The following is a 27,815-nucleotide window of genomic DNA, read 5'->3' as shown; positions in this document are numbered from 1 at the left end:
TGGGGAGGTGATCCAGCATGTATGGTGGAGGTGTGTGGAAAGCATCCAGGGACATTCTCTTGGGCTTTTTCACACCTTCCTTCTTTATTCTTCACTGCCTTGAGCATTGTAAGGCTCTTTTTGACCAGCTGGCATCCTGAGATGAGAACCACAGCACATAGCTCAGGCTGAAGGGTGCCTGTGCATAATGGCAACTTGGTGACTCAATGAATGAATGTTCCCTCTTTTTTTCGCAGGGCAATGGTGCATTGAGCTGAAGTGGCCTGGGGAGGGAGAGCGTCGTGTGCTTGCTCATGAGTACCATGTGCAGGTCTGAGTCGTGTGCATGAGCCAGGTAGTTGTAGGGGAAAGAGCCCACTCCCCTGTGAAATTCCTGTGTAGATGGCACATGGGACAACAGGGATTGGAGACTGCCCTGACTGCCCGGAGTTAAAGAGCTTTACAGGGGATCTAGCTGAGAAAGCAGGGGGCCTGTGGTGAAAATGGGCAGGAGGGAGACAGAGCTGTTTTTTCATTTTGTTTTGGTGTTTTGCTTTTTGCAGGGAGGCAGGAAAAAGCTGGGCTGGGACTTGTCCATTTTGCTTGTGTGCTGAATGTGAGATCTTTTTGGGGGGGTAGAGGGGAGCAGGGATAGAAAGGACTATAGGTAGCTACATCTGGAGGGAAGCCTGGCAGCTGGCTTGCAGAGATTTGGTGCCAGGCCAGACAGTTGGCTATATATGTGATGCATAGGCGTCCAGGCAGTTACAGAAAAAGGGAAGGAGGCTGTTGTCTGAAACACTTGGGAGTTTCTGAGATAAGCAAGCCGCTTCAGTTTGTTGATTTGAAGGGCAGAAACAGTTGACTACTAGATCTCAGTTGAAAATAGCAACGTGCAGCAAGGAGGCCACGAAAAGCTTCTGAAGTGTGATACTCAGTGTCATACTGACAGGACCATGATGACCTGCCTGGAGTCACCAGCACTTTACTGACATTTTCTCATGACCGTCTCCTTTAGGGTTGTACGCTGTTCTCCACAGCCCATTCTGCCAAGTCTTGTAAACTGGTCTGTTATACGTCCTGGTTTCTAAAAAGAGCATTAATCCTTCTGCTGCTTAGCACGAAATGTATACCATGGGATAGCTCCTGTGCACTCATAGAAACCGAATTTTTCTATTTGAAATTTGAAGTTTTTCTAGATCTATTTGGCAAGAGTAGGCATATTAAATTACACCTTAAAATGTTGGTCTTTATGATCTGCTACTAAGACAGCTAAGGTCACAGACAGTTCCTGGGTGACTGAAGGTCTCTCAGATAAGAACAGGACCTTGCATTGACTGCAAGAGGAAACTGAGAAGAGGTGGATGTTCTAGAGTACTTAAATAGTATGTACTGTTTTGAGCAGGTAGGTTGGACTAGACCATCTCTAGAGGTCCACTCCAACTTCAACTACCATGTGATTCTGAACTAGGAAGAAAGTTTTCCTTAAGTCGTGTCTGCAAACTTTGTGACTTGGAATTTCATCTTCATTATACTCCGTCTTTCCAATAATGAATACATTGACAACTAACAGTTTTCCCTCACCTCCAACATTTCATATCCCTGTTGCTGTCTGGATGCCCTGTTGCTGTCTGGAGACTCTATGAATTCACACTGTTTTGGATAGAGGGCACATTTTTGAGTCAGTTTTGGCTCACTGGTGAAACTGTGTACAAGGTACAAAGAAGTTATGTGGCAGAAATGTTTATGGTATTTCTTGCTAGCTTGTGTGTCCTCTGCAAGAACTGAGATGTCTGTGTTTTATGTTTCAGAAAATCTGTCTGGGAAAGCTTGAAGATAATCCATAGTAAAATTTGATTGTTGCCACTTTGTACACTGTGCCTTGAATAATGCATTTTCCCTAATGGGGTGTAAGGAAAATCACTCTACATTTGAGGCAAAAAACCTAGCTATATGGACATTTGCTAGACGTAGCGAGAAATGTCTCATGGGGATTTCTATATGGGATTGGACCTAAATGAAATTAAACAGTGCCAAGAGCCGAATTCTGCCATTAATCATGTTGCTTTTATTTAAACAGCAAGGTGTGCTTTCAATATAAGTGGTTTTATTTTTATTAATACTTGATGCTGAGTTTTGAACAGTACCATACCCAAACAATTTTACAAATATAATACTCAAAACACTGTTTATTGCTCATTGTTTTTGTATGGACATAAAAGCTGGAAATGAATGTAAGAATAAATAAGGCACCCTACTAATATGCTGATTTCATGTATTGTAGTAACATGCACAAAATGCACTTTTCTCATTTTGCTTATTAGAGAAAAATAAGATTTTGTTATTTGGGCAAGGGCCAATGCTTATCTGAAAAGTCAAAACTTGAAAGCAGTTTGTAATTTTTTAATTTAATCTTCTACCCAACAAAATTTGTTTTTGTATAGCGTGTTCCAATTTCTTTTTCTAAAGACAAGAAGTATTTTTGTTCTTCCTTTGCTGTTACTAGGAAACATGCTTTGCAAGAGGACTGTTCACGTACTGCTTGAGACAAAAGACCTGACTTGCTTTTTTATCCGTGTTTTCTTCTTGTACTGACCCCGTTCAAAAGATAAAAATAAAAATGCAAAGGCATCTTTACTGCTTTATCTTGTGTGGCTTGGCCCAAATCAGTGATCAGTATGAGGTGGGAGCTCCACAGAAGCTCGTTAAAAGCCTTTTAAAAATTTCAGTATGCCTTAAATTATGCTGTCTCAAAATACTTTCTGTCCAACCATCCTTTTTTCCTCAAGGGTCTCATGTTGCCTCTGTTTCAGGGCTGAGGAGAACAGTGATGCCCTGGTCAGCCTCATAAGCTTCTCAGCCACTAAGGCAGAAACCTCTTGGCAAAGGCTTCAATGATTTGACAACCTGTTGCCGAAGTGCTGACAAATGATCAAATAAACAAACCAGAGAGACACAGCTCCGAGCCCCCAGCCCAGCTCCCAGCTTGCTTTAAACAGTTTGTTACAATCTTTTTAGAAATTATCTGAAACAATGGCAGAGACAAAGGGTTTAGATTTTTCTTTTAATTTAAAGCAGATTGTATCATAATTTTCTGATGTTCTAATGTTTATTCTGTAAAAGTGAAATGTTCTTGCAGGATAATATAAACATAACAGATAGAATCACTCAGTTTACCAGTTACATGAAGTACGTATTACATTCTATGACAACACCCAGCTTTACATGAATTTTGAGATGCAAGATATCTCTTACTTACAGAAAATTATTAAAGTACTGTTTTAAAGGAATCTTTTGGTTATATGTAAACACTATAAATTAGCTCTTTAAAAACAATCATGTAAGGCAAATATCACATTGACATAGTTTAAAAAATTATAACTAGCCCTAAATCTGAATATTCTCAGGGTAAAACAGTAAAAGCAGATATCAATCTAATGCTATGGAACAACATGCTGAAATTTTGACTTACATGAAGAACCAGTGCTTCTTCATGTTCTTGCCTTCTTCTGTTTTCATATTTTTAAGATTTTCACCATCAGTGCCCTAAGGAATGGGTGAACTTGTACAATGTGTGATGGGATAATATATGCTATTTTGAGTGTTGGCGTTCTAATATTAAAAGCCATCTAATTTAACTCTCCTAAATACGTACTGGTTTAAATTAAAATCCTGAGGAATTACAATGTTTACTTGATGGTTTTGGTTAAGTGCAATTTGATGTATGCAGAATGCTGTTTCATTTAAGGTCATTCTTAGTAAGGCATATTAAAAAGAAATATAAAATTGACAACATAATTCTTAGTTTCTTGCTACAAAATCTTATGCAAAAAAATATTTTTGCATGTAGTAATGGACTTCATCCATTTGCTGGCTTACAGGAGTTAAAATTTGTGCATGAAGCTTAACTGCCCTTGTCAGAATGTGCCACTGGGCTGTAATACTGGTCCAAAGCTACATGCTAAAGATTTTATTTCCATGCTCAAACACAGCTTGCACAAACTGCTTGAAGACTCGGTCCATGTAAGTGCACTTCCTTGGCCATATTCCTTCCAGAAAACCAATGTGGCCTCCGCACGAAGTCAGAACCAAAGCAACATTTTCATTTTGTTTGGCAGTTTCTACAGGTATAGCTAAAATGGGGGGGGAAAAGTTTAAGTCCTTATCCTTTGATGGAATGCCATCCATTGAATAACTTCTCTTTAATGTTTCTCATGTAATGCATTTATAAATATGCAAAATCTTAACATATGCTTAAACGTACTGTAGGATGTAGAGCCATAGCTGCGTTAAAAGCCATTTCTCTCCTAATCATTAACTCACCTTCTGTGTGATTTTTCTGGCTGCTATGAAAGTTTCAGAGATCACCGAGCTTCATCTTTCTTTCAGTCCCACTGATGGAACAGCACCCATATTAATGCAGACTTGCTATTTGGTATAAATAGTGTAAGTGAAAGGACAATCGAACCTGTAGTTTTTAACCCATGCTGCAATATTCAACTTTGGAAAAACTGAGGAACTGGGACCTTAATTATGAATCCTATTCTTTTTGTAGGCGACTCCAAACACAAAACCTTCAATATCACAATAAGTTTTTAAGATATCCTATGAGCTAATATTAAAGAAGATACTGGTTTCTTTTATTTACAGCTGCACGTTTAGACCACACCATGCCAACACACTGGGAGATGGATCTTGCCCCGAGGAGCTCATAATCTAAATATATGTGGTAAACAGAAACAACTGCACGTGGACACAGAAAGCTGCCCCGTGTCACCAGGTGGGTTAGTGGTCCTCTACTGAATACTGACTGCTAGAAAAGGATTTAATTTAGATTACTGGACCAGATACTACAAGGATTTTTCTTTTTCTGCATTAGTTTTCAGCTGCATCAGCTCCCCGGTCTGGTTCTCTGTGTTAATAATGCCAACATAAGAATGGCAGGAGGCACAGCCGGATGAGGACTGCACTGAGGTGGCCCTGCCACTGGAGCCTACAGTGAGCTTCAAGTCACCCCTGAACTGCATCCGAGACAAGCGCTGATACGAGGGGAGGCTTCAGTGCATCTTATTTTGAACACGCATGGGTGTGTAGCTTAATCAGTCCTATCACCTGGGCAGTTCCCCTTGTGAAAAAAAATAAAGGTCAGTGCAGACTGACAACAAAGCAAGCATAGGACTTTACAAATGGTGTTTCAATGTGATGGGATGACACTGTTATATGAATTGGTTGACACAACAGTGGAGCTTTATGGAGCTGTGGTGTTTGCACACTTGACAGAAAAGTTATTTACGCAAATTCTTCTGGAGTTTTTACATACGCTAAATATACTCCAGAACAAGCAGAAATCTCAATACATTTCAGCAAAGAATGCCTTTTAAAGTTCCGGTTTTAAAATAATAAATTTCATGGAAGGAAAACAAATTCATACAGAATTTTGGATTATTCAGGACTGACAAAAAAACACAACAGCAAAAGAAGACATGCTTCATCCAGACAGAAGGGACTAGTGGGAAGTCCACTGTATTGTCTAAAAAAGGTTCTGGTTCCACAAAAAAAATAAATCTGATTTTAGGCCACACTCTGCTAAAGTAAAGACGCCTTGACACTACGACACAAAGCAGTGAGTCACTGGCAGGATTTCTATTGCTGCCTCATGTATTTTAAAGCATTTTTGAATAGAGATTTTTTAAAATGAGGGAGCTGGGGCTGTTTATCCTGGAGAAAAGGAGGCTGACGAGAGACCTTATCGCTGTCTGCAACTACCTGAAAGGAGGTTGTAGCATGGAGGGTGTTGGTCTCTTCTCCCAAGTAGCAAGTGATAGGACAAGAGGAAATGGCCTCAAGTTGTACCAGGGGAGGTTTAGATTGGATATTAGGAAAAAATTCTTCATGGAAAAAGTTGTCAGGCATTGAACAGGCTGCCCAGGGAATGGTGGAGTCACCATCCCTGGAGGTGTTTAAAAGGCATTTGGATGAGGTTCTTAGGGACATGGCTTAGTGCTAGAGTTAGGTTATGGTTGGACTTGATGATCCTGAGGGTCTGTTCCAACTGAAATGATTCTATGATTCTAAATCAGGTTCACTTTTTGGGGGGTTCAGTTGTCCACATCTCCTTCTGACTGAAATTCCTTCAGACCACCCCTATTTCTAGGAGTCTCCTTTCCTTTACCCTTTTATTCATTTGCTATCTCAAAGGTCATTCTTGAATAGCCATTATCCCTGCATATCACTACCTTCTTTTCACTGAGTTTCTGACTTTCATTTGGGTGCTGGCAGACTCATTGCTGTATGCTTTAGATGCCCATTTGCCTTCATTTTCAGCAACTAGAGGAACAGCATGGTCCCCGTTCCTTGGCCAAAGATGGACCTCAGCCAGAGTTCATCACTCCAAATCCCAAATGCAATGACTGTGGTCAAGAGATGCGCAACTTAAAACAGATCAGGGCAGAAGCACTGGACCTGCAGAGTCAGGGAGCCATCCCCAGAGGTCCTTACTAGTGGTGCTGGAACAACATGCTCTGTTCCAAGCCAGGGCCTCAGCATGGATGCTAAACCAGCCATATCCATAGCGGGGTTAATGTCTTTTATGAATGTTGTTTTACAAGGTTCCTGCCCGTAACACACAATACTCAGTTGTGCCCTGAATGGAGCACAGACTGAGCTCCAGAGAGCAATGGGGATTCTTTGCTACTTGGTGCTATTCATTTATTTCACTCTTTTCCTCCTTTAAGTTGCATGCATCTAAGTAGTTTATAGAGTCCAGCTTTAGAAAATGATTTTGATTCTTTACTAAGTGGAAGAAACCATGCCTCTCACCATCTCTACAAAAAGTCCTTGACTTTTCCTTTGTTCAGCTGGAAAACTGAAAATACTATATGCAGTATCTGGCCCTTTTAAAGCAATACTGAGGCAAGACTAAAAAGAAAAGTCAATGGAATAAAAGCTTACAGCCTGCCAGGCCTGACTGGGAAATAGCATGGGCTGAAAACAAGAGATGCAGAAAACAATGTGTTATTTCTTGCAATCCACCACATGCATCATTTTCAGACTCCAAACTCAGCAAGTGCTCATCTGGAGTTTTGCCTCAGTTAATCTGCCCAGCAATCTCTGCTCTGGCTCCATTGGATTCTGTGCATGAACACACTGCAGTGTACAATGACAGTGGCTACAATTCATGTCAGCTTCTGCTGACTGCCAGGGAATTTGCCCTGGTAAATTTGCCCTGTACCAAGCCAGCTGCTCCTCTTCCATCTAGTAGTGCATGGGCCATGTTAAACAGAATCCCGATAGAGAAGTGGGGTCCAGACTCAAGCCCACGTCCTCCATTCCTGCTTCAGGCAATGAATCCCACTTTCCATGGCCATTCTGCCATTCCCTGGTCACCGAGGGAACTCATGGATAGGCCTACATGCAAAGGTATGGGGAGGAGTGTATGAAGAGAGACAGGCTTGATCTCCAAGAACCAGAAACAACATAAGAGCTCCATCGATCACCACGGATTCAGGTTCAACTGCCTACTGGCCTGAACACGCCTCTTGACTAGCTAAGATTGTGCAAACCCATGATGGTCATTCATTTTCTCAGATTAGTGCCAAAGGGTAGAGAGAAATATCCTTTCTTGCTGAGAAAGCACTTCACTGGGGTTGTGAAAGGGAGATGACAGTAAATGTCTTGTCTGCTGTGCCAACCCAGCTGGGGAAGCCCTTGCAGGCAAAGCTCACCGTGACCTCCGCAGACCTGTCACTCAAAGGTTGCCAGCATAATGATCCCTCCCAAATCAGTTTGCTGGTGGTTAATTATTCATTCCCAAACTGACTGGCAGTACTGTAGTGGGTGCCATGTGCTGCCTGACTCCAAAAATCTACAGCAGCTTGCTCCTAGAAGCCTACCAGCACTCGGATGTGGGTTATCTTCTGTCCAAGTAAGGTGTGAGCCACACACAGGTCTTTATGAATGTCATCTTCCCCATCCTGAACTTCTACCTATTCTAACTAACACATGTTTACAGCAGAATTCTACCACAGATCATCGCTGTTATTACAAGCTGCAGGACTCTGCTGATTATGCAGTCATTTGCTTCCACCTGTAGTGAGGATTTTTAGTACGTGCCAAGTCTGACCTGCTGTTACCTCTGCTCTTACTTCCCCTGTGGTGAACAGGAGAGCCTGCCCTTGGCATAGTCAGTCTCGATAAAGTTGGGTCTCCGTTTGTATGACTCCTCCACAGCAGAGCTTGTTCTGCAGCTTTTCAGGAGAGAATTGAATACAGTGCCAAAATGCAAATGATGCTTGGCAGTGGTGTGGTGCTTTGCTCAAGGCTGTTTTTAGGGACTGTTAGCTGTCCCCAAATAAATCCACAATGCAAAGGAGCAAATTTTGCAATGTAAAGGGCAGATGAATGGAGCACTGGATGTGATGCACTCTAGGATATAGGATGACATGCCAAAAGATACTACTGTTCATTTTTGTCCACATGTAACCCTGTACTTATGTTTCTACTGAGCAACATCTGTACTGCTGTTCGATCCAGCAGCCACAGGCCTGTTATCTGTGATCACAGAACCACAAGGTAAATAACATATACAGAATTATCTCATTCAAAATAAATTTGTTGCACATTCTTTGCAAAAAGTATTTTTAAAATAATAATAATAGAAAAACATACATGTGAAGCAGCATCAGCTTAAGTAAGTCACTGCTGTCAGACTTTCTGTTCATTGTTTGGTTGATTTCTTCCTGTTCCTTAAACACTTACTCATATTGTTATCCATATGGCCATTCCTGGGCCATTTGGTCTCTCCAGACAACTTCATTCAATTGTGCTGTTTACATAATAGGATGCAAAATAACACCTAAGAGCAATTACTCCAAGTCTGGATTCAGAGGAGTGGAAAAGGTTCAAAGAGTTCTATAAAAAGTGTAAGTGAGCTTCAGACATGCACTTATCTGGCCCAGTGGATCAGGAGGGAGCTGGCACAGTACACAGCTTCAAGGGGAGGCTTTCAGCTTGGGCACAATGCTCACCAGCAGCAATTAGCTAAGCATTAGTCTAGTGAAATTTAAGTCAGATGCCTAATACGCTGCTTAAAGTCTCTGAGGAGAAAAATTCTGCTTCAGACAAAAAGTTAAATGTGACACATGGCACAGATAATGCATGCTATCATTCCACCTTCCTGATTTATTTTTCAAAACAAATAAAAGAGGCTGATTTGGTTGTATTACATATTTCTTGAAACTTAGTTAAATCAGTTATGGTGAGAGAAGTGTCATGCAGTGAAGAAAGCATTTGTTTTCATCAGTTAGTATTATGCAATATGAGAATGGCATTCTAGAATTAAACTACAGATACGTCAGCTGCCAAGCTCTATGAACTCTAAACAGCAACTTTCAGGAAGGACTGCAAATGAATTGTTTCTTCCTGATACTGGATTGAGAGCAAAGGGCACATTTTCGCAATATATTAAAAAATAATTGCTGGGAAGTGCAAAGTGTATCAAAAAGCCACATGAGAAGAAAAGAGGCAACAGAGACAGCATCTACATTTTTTAAAGGAAGTCTCTCTTTAGGTCCATATCGTGTAATGACAAAGCAGACTTGGGTTTGTATCCACCAAACTCTGTTATAGGAAGATAGATGTGGCTGGCTTTATAAAAGATATTTAAACACAAAGGATTTCTGGCACAGCTTCCCCCTTAATGAGTTTTCTAGGCCTGTTTCCCAGCTGTCAGAAACTACAGCTATCCACAACAGAGGTGGAAGGTAGCTTAAAAGCTGGTAGGTATTACTGGGAGAGATGAGGCATGAAATAACCAGCGCCCAAAGTCAATAAAAGGCTGAGATCTGGATGAGAAGAAATTCTGTGGCTTTGGATCCATTGCAGTTGTGAGTGGAAACTGTCTCTGGTTGCCACAGCCTTACATGTGTCCACACACTTTTAAGTCGGAACAAACAAGCCCGTTACCGGAATAAAGTCACCTCCCAGAGTAACATAAGCCCTTTCTGTTTCTTAACATAAAACAGCCCACAAAAGTGTCAAGATGCATGAACTCCAGTAACTGATGGCAGCAGCTATGATTTCTAGGCTGCTAATCAGGGTGCCTTATGTCTCCTGCCAGCACAATTTTTCACATCAAGGGTGCACAGCACAAACAAAAAGGAGCTGAAGATAGACACACCAAACAGAGTCACATCATTAGCTATAAGTCAACATTGTCCTGGTGGCCCTTTCCAAGGTAAACTTGTCACCACAAGGACAATGGGTTACAGCCAAAAGCATTAACTTGGTGAACAAGGAGTAAATGAATGCCTAACAACCCAAATACTTTCACGGAGAAAGGCTGGTTAGGGTCAGAGTTTAAGAGGGCATGGACAGTCATTACAACAGATTCTAACACTTCTTGTTTCAGGTTCCTCACAGTGCGTTACCTCACCTCCCTCTACATGGCAAGTCTTCTATGGCATCCTGACAAGAGGTTTGAGACTTAATCTTGCACAAGAGGCCATCCCTACAATCCATCGTTCACAGTTACGTTTCTTTTAGAAAACAGCTCCAAGGGAGGAGAGATCTGCTACAGCTGTAGTCTAGAGGACTCAACCTTTTGGCTAGTCAAAACTACACGAGCCCAGAAATGTTGAGGCTGTAAGAGACCTCTTGAGATGACCTAGTCCAACCCCCCTACTCAAGCAGGGTGACCTAGAGCAGGTTGCCCAGGACTGTATCCAATGAGCTTTGCGCATCTCCATAGATGGAGACCCCACAACCTCTTTATGCCAGTGCTCGATCACCCTCACAGTCAAAACAGTGTTTTCTTGTGTTCAGATTGAATTTCATGGGGTCAAGGTCAACAATGGTTGGATCATGAGAGCTCAAGGTTATAATATAAAATAAAGAGACAAGGGGATGAAGTATCTGCACTAGCTTAAATCTAGTTATCAAAGGTCCCAGTCCCAGTAGTTATAGGTTGAAAAAGATGAACAAATCCTCCAGGGACAGAGGCACACTGTCTGGTTCACTGCTGTTGTTCCAACTAGCTAGCTTACTGCTGCCACAGTTACTCCTTCACTTTAAAACAGAAACCACAAACCAAGCTAGAGCTAAACATAGAGGTGAAGCCACTGTTCTCTCCTTAAGGCACTTAATCACAGAATTGTGACACCACAGATCACCCACCTTGTGGTACTACAGGGAAAGTCATCCCCAAGGGTCATGAGACCCATAAAAATTTATCTTTAGGACTAGTGAGATTTTGTATTTCCACACAGATTTCAGGGCCACAGCCCCATCCATTCTCATTTCCAGGACATGATATGCTCTTAACAGAAACAGGACAATTTTGAAGGAAAAAAAAAATCCCGCAGAGGCTAGTAAATACAAGGGGACTAAATCTGGCTCAGAAAGTCCCTGGACTGCAAATTGGTGGATGCAGTATTCTGGAGGAATACTTCTGTGTTTGACCAGATCTTACTTTTTTTAAGCCTCCGTTTTGGCCAATGTAAGGGATAGGTAGTTTGGCTAATCCACAGTCACAATTTTTTCCCCTCATGTTGGGTGGCTGTCACCTCTTTATATCGTTCATGTGTATCGCGGATGACTTCCGCTCAAGAAGAGAAGAAATTGGACTGTAATTTTCTAGTGCACTCTACTAGAGCGGTCCTTTCCAAGGCATATTTGTCTCTAACAGCTCCTCAAACTATAAATAATAAGGTGTGTGTATTTTTCTGTATTTGTTGTATATCTGCAAACAGATAAACAGTACACACACAGCCTCTTCAAATTCCTTCATTCTCATTTGTTGTTCTAATCTGTTTGCCTACTCACTTTGGTTTCATGACTCATTCTACAAGAATCTCACTTGACTCATGGTGGCAGAAGAAAACTTCCCTGAAATAAATCAAGTATATAAACTTCACATTTAAAGGTCTCAGCTGTTCACTGCTGGAGACAGTCTCCTCAACCAGCTGTTCATTATGGTGGTTTTCCTCTACATTCACTTTTGTTCTTCCTCTCAGACACTATAACCAATACACAGACTGCAGGAACAAGCCTATTTTTTTAAGACAGTCAGCAACAGGGTTTTGATCTTCAGATACAAACCAAAATGCTAGTAATGATCACATGTTTGGCAGAAAATAGGAAGAAAGGCTGAAAACTCTGGTTTTCCTTATCTGCTTCATCCTCTATTATAGTTAGATTCTTATTAATTTCAACACACTCCCTTCTAGGAGCTCACCTTGTCAATATCTCTTCCCTTACCCTAGAATTTGGTCTACATGCTAACTTATAATTTTTCTTACTTTTAATTTTCAGTCACTGGAGGTGGCACTGAGATCATGAGCAACAACAGCTGAGGATTTCAAGTAATCTGAAACATAAGCAACTCCCAGACATTCTTCATAGTGACTAGATTGAAAAATAGCAATAAAAAACCCACAACTTGTATTCACTTGTATTGAACTCAGAATGTCTACAATCCAGACACCTCAGAGTTTCTCATTATAGGCTTTCTTTGTACTTGGTGAACAGAAAAAAAAAACCACCCAACCCTTCTGAGAGGGCAATACATCTGATATCTTCCTTATAATGAGATAACTCACACCCTAAATGTGCATATTTCTTTCTTTCTTTTGACTGTAAGGAGCCTGCTAATGATTGCCACCCCATGTGCTTCTGCATTCTGTACTAATCAGGTCTCTCCATCATCAGCTGCTTTACATGTGTCTTACACTGTAAGTAAACTCCAAGACTGATCCATCCCTGGAGGTTTTGATCCTATATATAAGTAACATTTAAATACACATAGGCCTGAGTTTATTCTCAGTTCTATGTAGTTTGTCTTAATGATTGCATATACAGATAAATATATTTTTAAAAGCCTAAACTTACCATGAGCTGGTGAGAAAACATCATCCACAGAGTTTAGACATAACACTGGAACTCCTACTGACTTCAGTCTGTGACATGGGCTAGCATCTTCATAGTAATCATCAACTGTACGGTAGCCAAACATGACTGAAGTGAACTGCTTATCAAATTCTCTAATAGATCTAGCCTGAAGTACAGAATTCAAATAGGGAACTATGTCAGCATTCGGAAAACAGCATCCAGCTAAAGCAGAAGTAACATTTTCACATACCTTCATCACAAGATCTATATCACATGATTTCTCCAACATCTGTCGATGCCTAAAATGAAAGAGAGAAAAACTGGAGGGCTTGTATTTAGTTCTATAAACAGATGTAGAAGTCATCTGCTTTATATTAATAGATACATTGATAGAAATAACTCCCTAACAAGAACATGCTTGGTTTAAATTTTCTGTCATATCAAAAATCTGTCTGGAATCCGAGAGCAGAATTATTCATTCATATGCAGGCACATCCAGCAACATAGTAAAAATCTGCATGAGCCATGAGAAGGATGCCAAAGATAAGAGAATTAAGAGAGTTAAATATTTGGGAATACAAAATACACCCTAATTTTGCAAAGCAAAGAATGAACTAGTACCTTCCATGCTTTTGCAGTCAAGGCTGACTTAAAAGAGTTAGTATGTATACATATATACTCTAAGTCAATCTGTGCATGCATAAAAATTAAAAAATTCTGTTAACTTTACCCATAAATATAGAAGTACCTTTGTCTTGTACCAAGTCCCTTGAGCAGCAGAGAAGTTTAGTCACATTGACATAACAACTATTTGAAGTGTTGTTACAGCATTAATTTTGCCAATATTATACCTGCTGTGGATCCTTCCACCTTGCTAAATAGTTTAGAAGGCAACTCACCTGCTGACAGAGGATTGTAGACAAGTAGTCAAGTAATAGTTGAAAAGAAGCCAGTTTAGTGGCCTCTCCAGAGATGCTATAGATTCAAAAACATTCCAACCCGCAGAGAAAATTGCAGCTGCCATTAAAGGAGTGTCTCTGCCAGTTTTGCCCAGGTAATTTAAAAGAAGCATGCTACAAACAGAAATGAAAAACAGAAACATATATACTATCAAGTTGTTTGCTTCCTTTTAAAGCAAATATAACAATCAGCCACCTTTTCATCTGTTTTTCAATAATTTCTAGGATCAGCCCTAGAGTTGTGCCTGATACTTCTAAAAGGTAGGCAATGTTGTCATCATACAACTCATGAAGTTTGCTTTCTCTCTCTACTGTCAGAGGGTAACTGAATGCACTGTGTAGGATGCGTGTAGGAGTGCATTTAGAAATTATTAGAGATGCACTAGTCTTATTTATGTCACTAAAAGGGAGGAAACGGTCAAAGAAATGTATCTTACTCATAGAACAGGTATTACCAAGTTGTTAGTAAGTTTTACCGTTTTACAAGCTCTTGGTCTTCCTGATCTAAGAAATCTGATCAATGTGCCTGACAAATGCACAGTGTCCCTGGCATGCTTGCCTCATGATGAAGCTGGATTTTGAGTTGAAGGTAATGCCTTCACCCCACCTCACACATATGAGCAGAGCACAGCTATTCTTTAACACAAAGCATGTAAAGAATTAAGTCTTGGATAATGAATAAAACCAGCAAAACAAAATGATGAGCCAAACAAATGTCTGAAGTCTTGCCTTTCTGACCAATTGCAACTTCCAGTCTCTACTGCTGATGTGTAGTTGAGTTGAAAAAAAGGGGAGAGTTCACCAGTACCCAACCCTTCAAATGCAGAAAAATTAAAATATCAGGAAAAGAGTAAAAGAAAAATACTAACAGAAAAGCTGTAAGTCTTACTTTACTGCCTGAGGCCCTGAAGTTTACAACCAGCATTTTAATACCAAGCCTTTAGCTCAAAACAAGTTCTACAACTTAATATAGCTCCCTGGACCACCAACACTGTGTACCTTGGCTTCATCTACAATACTCTAGGAGACAGCAACCTTTAGCAAAGACATCATGAACCAGCCTGCCATCACAGGAAGTTTATCCCCATGCACTACCTACCAGATCACAGGACAATGAGGGAAAACAGTCCTTGGTATTACCAAGAACTTGCCAGTTGGTAGGAACCAGCTGGAAAAGAACAGCAAACAACACTTGGGAGTGCTGCCATCAGCTCACACAGCTGAGCCCAATGAGGAAAGTCACCCGTAGCACATATAGGAGTTAAGTAACATATTTCATTGTTATTTAGGATACCATAACTAGGTTAAGCCAAGGACAGAAATGACACTAAGGGCTGAACTGGTCTTTCACACCAGTTGTAGATCAATCAGCTTATACTGCACCTTGAGCCCCAAGCACCTGGTGCTTCACCTGCTACACCCTGGCCCTCTTAGTTCTAGTGTAATGGTGCAGCACACATGAAGCTACCCATGAAGAACTAGTGTGCTTTAAATCTGTGTGTCATTCTTGAAACAAGCCTCTATTGCAGATACTTCTTTGGCTTTCACCGTTTCCAATGAAACATGTTTTTGCAATACATCATGTTATTTCATGTTTTGTATGAAAAAAAAAAAAGCCAGAGCTGGGGAGGGAGAGATAGCATGCTGAGACAAGAGCCAACAGACCTCCTAATATTGTGAAGAAGAGGTTTAAACCAGGTTTGTTGAGGGATGGAGATCAAAGCCTGAGGAGAAGTGAAGGCCTGGCAGGCCCTGATGAAGCACCCAAGGGCAGCATAACAGAAAAGGCTCTCACACCTGAGAAAGCATCAGGATTGCAGCTCATCTCATGTGCCAGCACATGCACAAACACACAGCATGGGAAAAAATGGGAGGAATCAGAAGCCTCTGCACAGTCACAGAACAAGCTTATTGGATCACAGAGACATGGAGGGCTCACAGGCACACAAGTCTATGCAATGGTGGATGCAAACAAGACTCTTCATGAAGGTCCTGAAGGCAACAAAGAGAGTTTGTACCTTAGAAACAGAAGCCATTTAAATGCACAGAACATTTTCCTGGTGCAGGTTATAAGGCAGTTTAAAGCTAATAGGTAAAAATCAGAGAGGAAGCTAACAAAGGAGATACCATGCTAGGTATCTGCCATAGACCTCCTCATCATGAGAAGAAATTTCAGAATCCAGGTTTTTAGACACATGAGTGGGGAAGGCAAGCAGCAGAGTTACAATACTGGAGAGAGCCGGCTTTAATTTGGTCAGGGATCTAGTTGGCAGGATCCCATGTGAGACAGCCCTGCTGGGCAAAGGGGTCTACAGGAACTGTTTGACCTTAAGGATAACTGAACATAAAGCACAAGTGTGGTACATTCTGATGAGCAGGGAGTTGAGCAAGAGTGGCAGAAGACCACATGGAAGAACAAAATCTCCTGACCGAGTTCAAGAAAGATGATGGAAGGGGGCTGCCTTGGAGAACAGTCATTGCGCAAGCATGCAGGGATGCAGTTAGTACAACTGAAATCCAGCTGGAGTTGGAACTTGCAAGGGATATGCAGGACAACAAGAAAAAGGCTTCTGCAACAAGAAAGGCTTCTGTCACAGCCCTTCTTGTACGCTGGTGCAATGAAAGCCTCAGAACAAACAACATCTACTCCTTTCTCCTCACCAGTGAAGCCCATCGTCTCATCATAGAAGACAATCAAATCGCTCAAGCATGCTTTGTCCTTGGTGAATCCGGTCACCTTCTTATCCTTCATATGCTTGGAAATGGCTTCTGGAGGATCTTCCCAAGTACCTGAGGCTAGGCTGCCCAGCCATTATTTCCTCCTGGGACCACTATACAACAGAGAGGGTAACCTGGTGACAAAAGATTTCTAAAAGGCCCGGACTACCTGTCTTCCCTGTCTTTACTGCTGAGGTCTGTTATCAGGCCTTCCAGGTCCCTGTGCCTATTTAGCAGAGCATGGCAGAGTGAATTATTATTATTCATGGCAGAGGAAGATCGAGTTAGGGTCCAGTTGTACAAACCAGACATACACATGTCACTGGAACCAGGTGAGGTGCACCAAAGCTCCAGGGGGAGGCAGCCAATGTCACTGTGAGACTGCTTTCTATGACTTTTGAAAGGTTGCAGCAACTGTGGGATGCTCCTGATACCTGGAAAAAAGGCACCCATCTACAGGAATGGCAAGGGGAAGGAAATGCAGGGTGGTCAGCTCAACCTCAGCACTTTAGGAATATGTCAAGGTAAAGAAGGTGACTGATAACAGCCAGCATGGATTTAACAAGGTTGAATACAACCTGATTGCCTTCTATGATGAGCTGTCTTCGTCAATTAGGAGGAAAGGAGTGGATGTTGCTTATTTTGACTTTAGCAAGGCTTTTGACAGTCTTCCATGATCTCCGTGTAGCCAGATCGGAGGGACATGGTTCAAATAGGTTACCTGCAATGTGAGTGGTAAACAGACTAGATCACTAGGCTCAGAGACTTGTGATCAGGAACTGGAGTGGTTGGACCACTTACTAGCAGGGACCCTCATGGAATCAATAGTGGGGCCAGTACTAGGTAATGTCTTCATTAACTGGATGATGAAATGGAATGCACCCTTGATAAGCTTGCAGGTCAAATTGTAGGGAGTGGCTGCTGAACTGGAAGGCAGGGCTGCCATTCTGAGGAACCTCAACAGGCTGGAGAAATGGGCTGGCGAAGACTTTATGAAGTTCAACAAAGGCACATGCAAAGTCCTACAACTAGGACAAGATTAATGACTGAACAGAGAGAAGCTCTGCTGAAAAAGACGTGGGCAAACTGAACATGATTCAGCAATGCACCCTCGCAGCAATGAAGACAGCTAATGGCATGCTGTGCTTTGTTAGTAAGAGCGAAACAAGCAGGTCTAGAGAAGAGATGATTTTCCTGTATTTGGCACTTATGAGATTGTATCTGGAACACTGTGCCAAATTTTGGGCTTCCCAGCAACACAGACACTGACATACTGTAAAGATTCATGTGTCTTCATACTGAAGACACTGGCAAAATCCCAGCGACATAAATGGAAAAAGACTGGCCTGATTTAAAAGGTTTCCAAGTTACTTATTTATTCGATTATCAATAACTATATTGCTTGAGCAAATCTGTATTTATCCCAAAGCTCCTACAAGGTGTTAGTAGATTAATGTCAATATATCCACCCACCCTCCATAAAATTTATCAGAAGGAAGGGAAGTCTCAGGAAGTTACCACTGTCTGCAGTATTTCTAATGGAAGTTCTCCTCTTCTACAATTTTCCTTAAACAGGCTGTCTGTACTTTTCTCCTAGCTTCTAGCAGTGCTTATTCTAAGAAACTGTGCTATCATTGTTCTAGCTGTGCTTTCTGGAGACAAGCCAGGACATAGCAAGTCTTAATACCACATGCTGTATCAACCCATAGTGGTTTCAGCGACAATAGTACTTCTTGCTTCTGAGCCAGACAGAGCAGATACACACATCTCTTCCAGCTTAACCTACCCACACACTGCAGAACTCAGAGTGAAGATAAATTTTGTAATTTCCAGAGGTTGCTAAGAAACATGGTATGTTAACTCTAGTTCGTATTTTTTATCACTCTGCTCCAAAGACAGCCTCCATTGTTTCCAAAGATTGCATTGCCCACCTGTTCGGCTGTCAATCTGTCTGTCAGCGTTTCCTCTCTCCACCCTCCTCAGCTTTTCAATGTTGGCCAGTTTCGACCTTCCCTGACACAGCGCTAAAAGCCTTAAAGATGTTAAGTTTCTAAAAGTCTTCTGAATATTGTCTGTTTGAGACAGACCCAAGTTAGCTGCAGTTCAGTAAGTAACATTAAAGTATTGCAGAGTAATAATTTACTATCAGGCTACAACAATCTTATTTTATGATGGTAGTTAAGCTGAGACGTGTTACAAAATACCTTACCCTCCCATAGAAACACCGGCCGCCATGAGGGGAGCCAAGGGGTGCAGGTTGTGCACATAATGAACAACGGTCTCTAAATCCTCTGTGTTACTGGCACAGTAAGTCCTCGGTGTCTGTAAAGAGTCAGAAGGAAAAATGCCATCGTAAGCTTTTGTATTATACTTCAAGGACAAAGCAAACTGAACAGTGGCTCATTTATATAACAAGATAAATTTAGCATTTATCATGAAGCCGTGCTAAATGGCAAACGTAAAGCCAGGGCACTTCACGAGGAGGTGGAGGAAAGAGTTACACGTGTTATTGTTCCAAAATAGAACATGTGACAAATATCTTCAGCATCTGCAATCACCAGGCCATTAGGTAAGATCTGAACACTGAGCCACAAGCTGAACTAGACAGAACTAGATCAGAACTAAATAGGCACCGATATTTTTTAAAATACCCCGAGGAAACAGAAACATATCACAGAGGCTGCTATTTACAGAAAAGAAAATTATAATGACAATTTTGCCATCTTCACACACATTCAAATACAAAAGAAAATATTAGATTTCAAGTTCTGTCAGCTAGCATTTGAAAAGCAGCCCATATTTAGATTCTACACACCATATAGCCAAACAAATAGATAAATACATTCTCCAGTGCCATTTACCTAATTTACTGAAATCCTCTGTTAACTCAAGCAATAAAACACCTGTATTATCCCTTCTCTATCCACCATCATTGTCTCTTCACGTCTTTAATTTGGACTTTGAATGTCTTCCACTGGCATCACTGGGGTCTGAGTAACCCCTTCCCTGCTTACTGGCAGGATCCACACAGCTTTACAGCCTCATCTGCACAGACAACAGCTACAGGCCACAACCTGGGGAATATCTGGAGCAGCGTAAGGGAGATAAATCCTTTTTGGTACAATAAAACAAGGGTTTTTTCTAATGCTGTTCTCTAGATTTCACCTACAGCACAAGAGAGCTTTAAACTGTAGAATTGCTACTCATGTATTAGTGACCTTGACTTAATTACAGGCAGTGGCTGGCCTGCCAAAATTCAGCATAAACTTTAAATATAAAAATACTTAATTCTGAGATAATTGAACTTATTTGTTGCCTGAAACAACAATAAGTTTAAGGGTTTTTTTCTTTTTTTCTTTTTTTAAATTGCTTTCAGTAAAACAGCTTGGATATTTGTGGACGATTTTAACAAGTTTAATTAGATTAAACTAATTACTTAGAATACATTTAACAAGAATATTGAAATGTTGCTGTCAAAGACAAAAAAAAAAAGGAAAAAACCCTAAGTCTGTATAATTAAAACTGAAGAGATTCTTAATTTCCATTTATGTTGCATTTCCAGTTCTCATGCACGTGAATCACTCTTCACTGTTTTACACTTTCTTAATTATAAACAGTGTGAATGTGTTTTACTTTAATTAAATTGGAAATTGGAAAAATAAATTATTTTTGGTAACTAGGGTCTAATGTATTCTAAGTGAAAGTGTATTAAAGTTTATTCTAAGTGAAAGTGGATTAAAAGTTTATAAAGCTAGAGGGATATGTTCCATTTTAATTTCAATTAATTCCTGACACTTGAATGTCTATTTATCTACTCATTGTATGAAGATATTTTAAAACACCATCTTAGCTCACATTGGCTGTGGTCAACATAATATTTAATTAATCCATCACAATAATTCACAGCAACTTCCAGTAACACATGACAACGGCATTTTAAAACCAATTCTTTAAATAGCTATTATTTGGAGTAAATTTGAATCCATCTTTGAAGAGACTAGAAAAAGAACTACTTGCCTGACTGTTTCCTACTGTGGTGTACAACTATGCTTCAAACTCATTAACTAGGGTTTTTATATTAAAATATAGAAACCACTCTGCAGAAAATGTGATAATTTCAGCTGGTTTGCTTTACAGTAAAATCTTATAAAGCTTAAAGATGTAAATCTGATTACAGTAAAATACACACAATGCATCCATACAAGGGATCTTTTCTGTTAAGGATTCAGAAATTAATCAATAAGGACTTTGTGTGTCACAAAACTGCTTTGTAGATCCATCTCCAAAACTATGCAGAAAACTTAACATGGCAATATTTGCACTGAAATGCTTTATCTGATTATGGGAAAACATTCTGAGCTTTTTAAAAGTTTGAAACCAGGGGATTAAAAAATGCAAAACAATACCGAGTATTATGCACATTCATTCCAGCTGCAGAATTGTCAACAAAACACATATGAAGAAACAAAGCTTATTCAGCAATAGTTCATCATGCCTTGGCCCTAGCTGCAGAAAACGTTTAGCTTCAAGACTTTGTCATTTGTGGAACTGCCAGATATTTCTAAGCAAACATGATATGTCTTTCCCAAACATAAAATACGTCTTTTGTAGCTGAGTTTGTGCCATAATTGCTGAGAAAAAGACAAGAACATGTTCAACTTTTAGGATATGGCTATCCATAAAAATCTGGTTCATTATTTCAGTAACACACAATACAGATTGATTTTAATGGCACAACTTTTTAACCATATCAAAAGCTAGTTTAAACTCCTATTGGCAACCAGAAAAGTAATTATGACAGTTTATATTTGGAGTTGTATGTTAAAACAATGCATCTATTGCATCGATTGAATTGAATTTCCTGGATGCGTGCATTTTAGATACTATAGTATTTTTTGAAAAAAAAAGGGCATCCTTACCAAAAGATCCTCACCAGAAATTCCACGATTGTTAAAAACCACACATCTAAAAATTGAGAAAGTAAATTCAATTATACATGTTTATTTCACTAACAAAATAACTAAAACACAAACAAATTGAAAATGCATAAATAAAAATAAGCCAGTTCTATGAATAAGTTCAGCAGATTCTTGTTGCAAGTTCTTGAGGATGGGATTTTTTTTTGTCTGGTATAGAAGAATTTTTTTTTCTCTCTATGATGGTGGGATTTTCCAAATTTTCTAGCACTATTACCTTGATTTAAGGATCTATGCTTTTGTAATAAATCTTACTTTTCTATTACTCTTCAACTATCTTGCTGTAATAACATTGTTAAATAATATATACATATTTTGAATGGGTTAAAGGCATGAAAAATTATTCTGGTATTTCTCAGATGTTGCTGTTTGAAAACCAAAATTACAGCATTCTTTTGAAATCTGAGCTAAAGCTCTCCTTTGTAATGCTATACCTTATTTTGTTAGATGATCAAATGCAGATATTTCTTCTGGGAATACATAATAGTAAGAAGCTGTTGATTTGAGGGCTTTCCTCCTCTGATATTTTTTACAGGTAAGCTTTAAAGTTATTTTAAAAGTCCTTTGAACAGTTAAAGTGCTACTTTACTTTCGTAATTTAGTAAAGCAGTTATCCAAACCTCCAAACAGAGAAGAGAGAGCCAGACATGTAGATAAAAGCTAATATATACATATTTGAAGAACTTATTAAAGTCAGTACCGGAAGCGAATCTGCAAAGACAAAATGTAATATTCCAAATACAGATCCTGCGAAAATGACAACTTATTTTACAACACAGCAGCAGCATTTACTCATCAACTAATCCACTTATTTTACCCAACTCTGACCAGGAGCCTTAATAACAAAACTAAATTAGGCAGTGACAATTAAGAGGTGACAAACCTCTTCCTTAACCACCAGTAAGAATAGGTTAGCTCTCTTTTCTGCACTCACCAATTTGAGGCTGCTGAATCAAGCAATTTTGGCATTCAGAAACTGACCTCCTCCAAGGCCAGCTGCCAGCAACCCATCCACACAAGTTGTTCTGGAGCTGAATACAAACCCCTTCTCCAGAAAGTGTAAAGGTAACAAAAATACTGATATTATAATTTAAGAAGCAGTAGCAAAGGTCTATGCAGACTTCCCCTGCTTGTGCTGCAATCTCTGGAGCACATCTGTAGATGCTAGAACAGCCCTTCCAAATGTACTGCCTGTTACAGAATCCTATTATTATTATTATTATTATTATTATTATTATTATTATTATTATTATTATTATTATTATTATTATTTCTTACATTAACTAATGTTTTTAGATCTCATTTGCCATAGGAAGGTATCCTATACATATAGATACTTATATTTTATCTTATTGGAAGCAGAGAAATACTAGCAATTAAATACAACAGCACCTATATCCCAGCGTTTCACTTTGATGGATCATATGAAGAATGTAGGATTCCTTGCTCGTTCCTGTCAGGCCAGGCAGTAACAGGACAGTGGGTCTCGTGCTGACATCCGGATAATATAAACTGTCATTATTATCAAACCAATCCAACGAAATCTGTCCTCCATCTGCTGTTTTAATGAGCTCACTGAAAGGCACATTTCAAGATAACATTGATTAGCTTGAAAAATACATACACGCTATTAAGAGTGCTTACAGTGTACAAATTACCAGGTATGATTTCTGCATTTTAATAATGTTTTAATACTCAAAGTGCCACCTAACTAGGTATGTTTGCATGCTTACCATTTGGAAAGAGCCATACCTCCAGCTGACGTGAGTTAGCACAGTCAGTTTGCAGAGTAATTCCTGTTTACAGTAAATGAAGAGCTGGCCTTTCATGAATTGCTGCTGGTGTACAGAAAGTTCGTAACTAAAGTGATTTTTGGCATTGCCATCTAATTTATATTGGCTTGTGTAATGCAGATTTCCTTTGGATCATCTGAGATTCTTTTGATAGCACACAGGGCAATGTGTTGAACATCTATCACATTTTTTTCTCATCATCCGAAGAAGTAACATGTATAACGGAAGGCACTTTGTCATTTTAAACATGCAGAACATGGACACACACTACGATATTTTTCACCCTGTATCTCTGTAAACTTTGCTACGATGCAGTCTTAAACCATACATCTTAAGAATGCAGCAAATGTGATAATATGCCAAGAAGCTAAGCATCAATTAAACAATGAAAAGAAGGTTTCAGTCTTTTTTCAGAAACATAAAGCATCTTCCTTTTTATCTGGAAATGAAGACATTGTATGAGAGAGCTGGTATAGGAACTAACAAAATTAAAGCCTACCTTGCACTTGATTTTTCATTTGAAAGTCTTGATAACACCTACTTCATATTTTAAAGCTCATCAGCCTTGTTGGACTCATTAGTTCAGCTTTGCCCTTTTTCAGTAATGGGAAGAAGATGCAATGCTGGTGTGTACTGCCAACACAATCTCAAATGGTGCAAAATAAGCATTGCCCCATGGAACTATGTTTCTTCCCTCACAAACCTTGAAACAGAGAGTATACAAGAAGGGCTAGAAAAAGTGGACATGGCCATACCACTGAAATGTTTCCTAGTTACTAAAACTAAGGGAAGCTGCTAAATGCTAAATCTATTCTACCATGCAAGCAGAGCTGAAACAACTTGTGCTGTATCCAGGTTCCGGCACATAAAAGTACTTCTCCTTAGGTCTTGTGCCAAATGTCTCGTTTGCCAGACCAAGTCTCATTTCTGTGAGACGGGTCAGCTGAGGACAAACAATACATTTCAGGTTTTTTCCCCTCTTAGAAGTTAGGCATCAAAGAACCCAACACAAACTCCACAGGTAAAAGTTACTCTGAAAATCCCAGAAGTTTTATATATTTGAAACAAGGCTGAATGTGGCCATGCTACGGTTAAGGTTGAACATGTTGGTTCAATGAACAGATACAGTGATTGCATGACCTTTGCAACATGATGGCATTCAATCACCAGAATATTTGATACACCAGATGACGGTGCTACCAGCCCATTGATAAAGTTCAATGAGGGGAAGTGCAAAGTCCTGCACCTGGGAAGGAACAACCCCATCCACAAATACAGGCTAGGGCTGCCTGGCTGGAAAGCAGCTTGGCCGAAAAGGATGTGGGGTCCTGGTGGACACCACATTGAACATGAGCCAGCAATGTACCCCTCCAGGAAAGAAGCAGCACGGCCTCCTAGGAGTAGTGTTTCCAGTAGGTTGAGAGAGATGATCCTTCTGCTTTATTCAGCACTGGTGAGGCCTGGAGCACTGGGTCCAGTTCTGGGCTCCCCAGAGGCATGGGCATACTGCAGAGTGCCCAGCAAAGGGCCACAAAGATGATGAAGGGACTGGAGCACCTCTCCCATGAGGAGATGCTGAGAAATCTGGGACTGTTCAACCTGGAGAAAGCTCAGGAGGTCTTGTCAATGTACATAAATACCTAACGGGAAGGTGCAAAGAGGATGGAGCCAGGCTGTTTTCAGTGGTGCCCACTGACAGGACAAGAAGCAGTGGGCACAAACTGAAACACAGGAGGTTCCCTCTGAACATCAAGAAATACTTTTTTGTTGTGATGGTGACCGAGAACTGGCACAGGTTGCTCAGAGAGGTTGCAGAGTCTCCATCCTTAGGGATATTCAAAAGACATCTGGACGTGGTTGGAGGCAACTGGCTCTAGGTGGTCCTGCTTGAGCAGGAGGGTTGGACAAGGTGACCTCCAGAGGTTCTTTCTGACCTCAATCATTGTGTGATCCTGTGAACACATAACCACATCAGTTCCTATATTGTCACAAATATTTCAGTGTTCAAAAACTCTCTGAGCTGAAATAGGGTCATTTGGGAACCTTAACCTCTTAAATCCAGGATAGAGATGATTCCAAGCCTAGGACGGAGTTGCAAAGGCAGGCATAAAGCAAAAAAAAAAAAAAAAAAAGGCACAAACAAGCTTGAGCAATGACGGCAGTTGTGACACAGTGCAAGATAACTGCCAGCTACCAAATCAATCACTTTCCGAAAGAAAGACACTTACTTCCTGTACTGTACTTGGGGTCTGGAGGTGATAAAGGGACGCAGGAGCGTCTGCACCCGGCCTTCCCAGCACCAAATTGTGGGATAGTACGTTTCTGTCACAACAGGGCAATATTCCTCGAGAAAGCGGCTGAAACGGTCGTTGCTGGTCACCAGCTGGGGTTTCTAAGGAAAGAGACTACAGTCAGGCATGTGCACTCATATAAAACAACCTAACAAACAAATAAAGAAAGAAATGAAAGTTTAAAAATCCTCTCCCAGTAAACTGATTTCTTGCATATAATCATTTGCAATTCTTTTTCCTTTCATGGATAAGTAAACCAAAACCCAACAAAATGCCAAACTGAAAAGTGAAACCCACTCACCATTATGGATTCCTTACCTATTTCTAATAATATGCTGTTGTAGCTCTACTTTTATCAGCATTGTATCTTTCACTGGCAAATCAAAACTACACTGTCTCACAGTAAGCAAGAAAGATTTTACTGAATCCATTTTCTTGCACCACACAGAAAGGACACTTATCTGTGTACTTTGTACTTTGACTGTGCACCTGCAGTACCTATTTTAACCTGGTAGGACACTCCTCCTCCCATCTCATACTACAGTACACAACTGCATTGGTTACTCATCTCTAATAACACTCTGCGTATAGAGGTTTTTCTTGCAGCTTCTGTTCGTACACCAATTAATGCGGAAATCCCTGTATACCAAACACCTCAGAGTCTAGCAACCACATTTCTTGAACTTCTTTTACACTGGGTCTCCAGCACTTCAGGCATTATTGGGACAACATAACAGACATAATTAGGACAATAATAGATACGTGTATTTTCAGTTGATTAAGCATTCAACGAGGTGCTCTCACCACAGGGCCACTCTAGATCAGATCAGGCTCACTGTATTCAAGTAATTGGCAAATGCCTAATTTATCTGTGAAACCACTACAGATGAGAAGATGTATAAGAGTGTCTCAGCCCCCTAAAACACAGTGACAGCAGCCCTAAAGATATTAACATTGGTAATGAAAGCAGACACAAGGGCAGCAAACTACTTTATTACCTGCCCTGTTAGCAAACCAGTGAACAGGTTGGGTTTTTATAGAATCACAGAATCATTTCAGTTGGAAAAGACCCTCAGGATCATCGAGTCCAACCATAACCTAACTCTAGCACTAAACCATGTTCCTAAAAACCTCATCTAAATGCCCTTAGAACACCTCTGGGGACGGTGACTCCACCACTTCCCGGGGCAGCCTGTTCCAATGACTGACAACCCTTTCCAGGAAGAATTTTTTCCTAGTATCAAATCTACACCTCCCCTGGTGCAACTTGAGGTCATTTCCTCTCGTCCTGTCACTTGCTACTTGGGAGAAGAGACCAACACCCTCCATGCTACAACCTCCTTTCAGTAGTTGTAGACAGCGATAAGGTCTCCCCTCAGCCTCCTTTTCTCCAAGCTGAACAGCCCCAGTTCCCTCAGCTGCTCCTCATCAGACTTGTGCTCCAGACCCCTCGCCTGCTTTGTCGCCTCCTTTGCGCTCTCTTTAGTACCTCAATGTCCTTCTTACGATGGAGGAAGGGCTCCTGGCCACCATCGCCCCAGCCAAATTCTCCCCCTGGTACAACTGCATTTCAGGCATCCCACCACGCCAGAGCTCCTTCCCCTCTCAGCCCGGGCCCCGGCGGGCCGAGGAGACGCCTCACCGGAAGGGACCCCAACAGCCCCGGCGGGCGGAGGAGGCTGCGCAGCCCGGCCCAGCCGCGGAGACGGGCCCGTGCGGCCCGGCCAGCGGGGTTTCGCCCAGCCGAGAGCTCGGAGCGGCACCTCCGGGGGAAAGACGGGGCGTGCGAGGGCAGGGCGGGCGCTGCCGGCCCGACCATTTCGGGTGCCGCCGCTCCCCTCGGCAGAACGGCGCCGGCTGGAGGTGACCTTCGAGGGACGGTCCCCGCCAGGACGGTCTCCCCTTGGCGGGACACCTGCAGAGCCTGCCCGCCCGCTCTCCCGCTCTCCCGCTCACCCGCTCACCTTGGCGATGCTGCTGAGGTAGTACCAGGCGTAGGCGACACCGAAGCCCAGCACCATGGACAAGCCCACGCCGGAGCCGAAGAGCCCCACGCGGACCTGGCTCTCCAGGTAGAGGGAGAGCTCCTTGGTCAGCACCTGCCAGTCCATGGCATACGCGGGCGCCCACAGGACGGCGGGGCAGCGCAGCCCGGCTGCCGCGGCCGAGCCCTCCCCGGCGCAGAGGGAGGAGGAGGAGAAGAAGGAGGAGCTG

At 41.2% G+C, this 27,815-nt stretch overlaps 1 protein-coding gene and 1 long non-coding RNA gene across 6 annotated transcripts in view; one reads left to right on the top strand and one right to left on the bottom strand.

The window, feature by feature from the left end:
* The window catches only part of LOC136097686 (uncharacterized), a 21,718-nt gene extending 4,665 nt beyond the window's left edge, over positions 1–17,053 (top strand). Inside the window, exons 2-4 of one of the 3 annotated variants that reach the window (XR_011737455.1) lie at positions 4,630–4,759; positions 4,859–5,065; positions 12,289–17,053. This is a non-coding gene — a long non-coding RNA (uncharacterized lncRNA). Of the gene's footprint in view, positions 1–4,629; positions 4,760–4,858; positions 9,975–12,288 lie in introns of those variants that run through there. The other 2 variants (XR_011737456.1, XR_010650863.2) reach the window with 2 other exon arrangements.
* On the bottom strand, positions 2,025–27,815 carry ABHD3 (abhydrolase domain containing 3, phospholipase). Of its 3 annotated transcripts, none has more exons than XM_065830350.2 (9): positions 27,566–27,814; positions 25,539–25,702; positions 22,910–23,092; positions 21,461–21,506; positions 18,751–18,863; positions 13,764–13,937; positions 13,115–13,163; positions 12,865–13,030; positions 2,025–4,112 (listed from the first exon to the last, which is right to left on the bottom strand). In XM_065830350.2, the coding sequence occupies exons 1-9, from the start codon at positions 27,710–27,712 to the stop codon at positions 3,934–3,936; spliced, it is 1,221 nt and encodes a 406-aa protein (XP_065686422.1). In that variant the 5' UTR covers positions 27,713–27,814; the 3' UTR covers positions 2,025–3,933. The 3 variants fall into 3 exon arrangements, with proteins under 3 accessions (XP_065686422.1, XP_065686424.1, XP_071660307.1); XM_071804206.1 differs by lacking the exon at positions 2,025–4,112 and adding an exon at positions 5,018–5,104 and having other exon boundaries at positions 27,566–27,815; XM_065830352.2 differs by lacking the exon at positions 13,764–13,937 and having other exon boundaries at positions 27,566–27,815.

This window comes from Patagioenas fasciata, chromosome 2, assembly GCF_037038585.1.
Source record: "Patagioenas fasciata isolate bPatFas1 chromosome 2, bPatFas1.hap1, whole genome shotgun sequence".
Taxonomy (NCBI): domain Eukaryota; kingdom Metazoa; phylum Chordata; class Aves; order Columbiformes; family Columbidae; genus Patagioenas; species Patagioenas fasciata.
This window is presented reverse-complemented; position numbering and strand designations above follow the sequence as displayed.